The following is a 3,762-nucleotide window of genomic DNA, read 5'->3' as shown; positions in this document are numbered from 1 at the left end:
GGGGGAACTTCCGGAGAATACTTTCATTGGAAGATATTCATACACTCAATAGTTAAACAACACCACACGGAAACGCTTCCCACCCAATAAGCCTGTAAGCATTGAAGAAGCGGAAGTTTTCTTCCAAAAAATGAAAATGCCTGACTACGAAGTGGTGGATCAGTTACGCAAGTGCCCTGAGCAAGTGTCTATGTTATCTTTGTTGATGAGGTCGGCCGAACACTAGAAGATCTTGCTCAAAACCCTGAACGAAGCATATATACCGGCTGAGACTTCAGTTGAACAACTGAAACGAATGACGGAAAGGTTCTTCGCAGTTAATCAGGTTTCTTTCAGCAAGAACGACTTACCTCCGGAGGGAGCGGCTCACAACAAAGCTTTACATCTGTCAGTTAAGTGCGAAGACTACTACGTCAAGCGGGTAATGTTGGATGGAGGTTTGGGTGTTGACATTTGTCCGTTCTCCACGCTACACATAATGGAAATTGGGACTGGAAGAATTCGCCCCAATAATGTCTACATAAGGGCTTTTGATGGCATCAAGAGGGACACCCTCGGGGAAATAGACTTGGCGTTGACTATAGGACCGGTGGAGTTCGAAATAACTTTCCAGGTGCTTGATATGGATACGTCTTACAACTTCCTCCTCGGAAGACCATGGATTCATGCTACAGGGGTTGTACCTTCCACTCTCCACCAAATGGTGAAGTTTGAATATGAAGATCGGGAAATTGTGGTCCACGGGGAAGATAAACAGTCTATTTATCGGGACCCATCCATCCGATATCTTGAAGCAGGGGAAAGGAGTGAGCACACGGTTTATCAGGCTTTCGAAGTTGTGCTGGCAGAGCAGTATGAAGAAGGAAGACCTTGCCCCCAACTTTTCCTGTCCAACGCCTCAATCATGATGGCTAAAGAAATGATCCGACATGGATTCAGACCAGGGAAAGGGCTTGGACGAACGCTGCAAGGAATAACGGAACCTATCACCTTGCCTTCCACTAAGAAACTTTTGGGATAGGTTTTCAACCCACTCCAAAAGATGAAGAGTGGGCAAAGAAGAGGAAAAATGAGGGTTGGAAGCTGCCTCGACCATTGCCATATTTATATGAGACTTTCGTCGGACCGAAATACATTGAAGAAGAAGACGACGAGGTTTTTACGGCCGAAGAGATCGAGGAAATATGTGGGGCATTGAGAGGAATGCTCTACGAAACTCACATGGTTCAACCGGGAGAAGGCACAAGCACCGCTGAATGCTATATGTGGGGCCAAATGCCAAGCTTCGGAATTGGGAGGCCACGCCGTTCCCAACTAGGCAGGAGTCCGGGTAGACCTGTCCTGCCACCTTTCCTGCATCACGAGTTATCCTAGGATGTAACTCGGATGTTTTTCTTTAGTTTCTTGTTTTGAATTCCTGAATTATAAACCTTGTTATCTTACCAATTCCAAGGAATAAAATCAGTATTTCCTCCTTTTTTCTTTTATTCTGATTTTTGCTATTTTTCCTTTATCTTTTCCTTTCAGTTATAATAATGCGGCTTTAAATAATATGACATGCTTGCGGACTTCACGCCCAGATCACAACGAGCTGTTTAATTGTGAAATAATGAACCAAGAACCGGAATATGATGAAGAAGAGGCTTTTAGGGAAATAAATCGAGAATTGGAACACTTTGAGAATAAACCTAAGCCGAATCTGAATGACACCAAACCGGTTAATTTGGGAACTCCTGAAGAAATCCGAGAGACCAAAATAAGCATTCACACGGACGAAAAAATGCGAGACGTGATAATTCAACTCCTTTTTGAATTTAAAGATGTGTTTGCTTGGTCGTACGATGACATGCCAGGATTAGGTGTTGATCTAGTGGTGCATAAATTGCCAATTTACCCTGATTGTCCTCCAGTTCAACAAAAGCAGAGAAAGTTCAAGACTTATGTCAGTGATAAGATCAAAGAAGAAATCACTAAGCAGTTGAAAACAGGAGTAATCCGGGTAGTCCAGTACACTACGTGGTTGGCGAATATAGTTACAGTGCCGAAAAAAGATGGGAAGACTCGAGTATGTGTGGATTATCGAGATTTGAATAGGGCGAGTCCCAAAAACAATTTCCCACTGCCCAACATCCACATCCTTATTGACAATTGTGCCAAACATGAGATACAGTCTTTCGTAGATTGTTACGCTGGATATCATCGGGTGTTGATGGATGAAGAAGACTCCGAGAAAACTGCCTTCACTATACCCTGGGGTACTTACTGTTATCGGGTTATGCCATTCGGTCTGAAGAATGCTGGGACAACTTACATGAGAGTCATGACTGCCATTTTTCATGACATGATGCATCAAGAGATAGAGGTGTATGTGGACGACGTGATAGTCAAGTCCAGGACTCAGGGCGATCATATCCAAGACTTGAGGAAATTCTTCTAAAGGCTGAGAAAGTATGACCTGAAGCTGAATCCAGCTAAATGCGCCTTCGGAGTCCCATCGGTCAAGCTTTTGGGTTTCATAGTAAGCAGGAGAGGTATCGAGTTAGATCCAACAAAGATAAAATCTATCTGAGATCTACCTCCCCCAAGAACGAAGAAAGACGTGATGAGTCTATTGGGCAGGTTAAACTATATCAGTCGATTCATTGCCCAGCTAACTAGCACGTGTGAGCCCATATTCAAGCTATTGAGGAAGGATGCAGCAATCAAATGGACGGCTGAGTGTCAAGAAGCTTTTGACAAGATCAAAGAATATCTTTCAAATCCTCCAGTCTTGGTCCCGCCAGAGCCAGAGAGACCCCTGTTCTTGTATCTGACAGTATTGGAAAATTCCTTCGGGTGTGTCCTCGGGCAACACGACATAACTGGAAAGAAAGAGTAGGTGATCTATTACTTGAGCAAGAAATTCACCAGCTATGAGGCCAAGTACACTTTGTTGGAAAGAACGTGTTGTGCTTTGACGTGGGTCGCTCAAAAATTGAGACATTATCTCCAAGATCATACTACTTACCTCATAAGCAGTTTGGATCCGTTGAAGTACATATTTCAGAAACCAATGCCTACTGGCAGACTAGCCAAGTGGCAAATCTTGCTTACTGAATTTGACATAGTCTATATCACTAGCACGACGATGAAAGCCCAGGCATTAGCAGATCATTTGGCCGAGAACCCAGTGATGAGGAATACCAACCATTGAGTACTTATTTTCCAGATGAAGAAATAAACACCATAGAAGTAGTCTCGGAAAACGCTCATGTTTGGAAGATGTTCTTCGACGGGGCCGTAAATGCCAAAAGTGTAGGAATTGGGGCAATCTTGATCTCACCCACTGGTCAGCACTATCCTGCTACAGCTAGGCTTCGCTTCTTTTGCACGAACAATACAGCTGAATATGAAGCCTGCATCATGGGCATGCATATGGCGTTCGATCAGGATGTTGAAGATTTATTGATTATGGGGGACTCTAACCTGATTATCCGGCAAGCCCAAGGTGAATGGGAAACTCGGGATGTCAAGCTTATTCCTTACCGACAGCACGTGGAGGATCTCGGCAAGCGATTCAAATCGATAGAGTTCAGATATATCCCGCGGTGTCACAACGAACTAGCGGATGCACTTGCCACCTTAGCTTCAATGTTACCTTACCCAGGCAACGCCCACGTCGATCCCTTGGAAATCCAAATCAGGGAAAGACACGGTTACTGTAATGTAGTTGAGGCGGGATCAAGTACCTAGCCATGGTACCATGATATCAAGAGGTTCTTG

The 3,762-nt window shown here is 44.2% G+C and overlaps 1 protein-coding gene across 1 annotated transcript; it reads left to right on the top strand.

The window, feature by feature from the left end:
• The first annotated feature begins 295 nt into the window (after positions 1-295).
• On the top strand, positions 296-3,193 carry LOC138891300 (uncharacterized). Its single transcript, XM_070174654.1, has 3 exons — positions 296-806; positions 1,821-2,065; positions 3,047-3,193. Exons 1-3 carry the CDS (start codon positions 296-298, stop codon positions 3,191-3,193), a joined length of 903 nt encoding a protein of 300 aa, XP_070030755.1.
• Positions 3,194-3,762: the final 569 nt, after the last annotated feature.

This window comes from Nicotiana sylvestris, chromosome 5 (genome assembly GCF_000393655.2).
Source record: "Nicotiana sylvestris chromosome 5, ASM39365v2, whole genome shotgun sequence".
Taxonomy (NCBI): domain Eukaryota; kingdom Viridiplantae; phylum Streptophyta; class Magnoliopsida; order Solanales; family Solanaceae; genus Nicotiana; species Nicotiana sylvestris.
This window is presented reverse-complemented; position numbering and strand designations above follow the sequence as displayed.

What these genes read in the sequence shown, in the direction of transcription:
- LOC138891300 (XM_070174654.1), top strand. Translation starts at nt 296, where the DNA reads ATGACGGAAAGGTTCTTCGCAGTTAATCAGGTTTCTTTCAGCAAGAAC. An exon ending in TCTTGAAGCAGGGGAAAGGA is followed by an intron (nt 807 to 1,820) that starts GTGAGCACACGG and finishes TTGAATTTAAAG; the next exon opens with ATGTGTTTGCTTGGTCGTAC. An exon ending in AAAAAGATGGGAAGACTCGA is followed by an intron (nt 2,066 to 3,046) that starts GTATGTGTGGAT and finishes TACATATTTCAG; the next exon opens with AAACCAATGCCTACTGGCAG.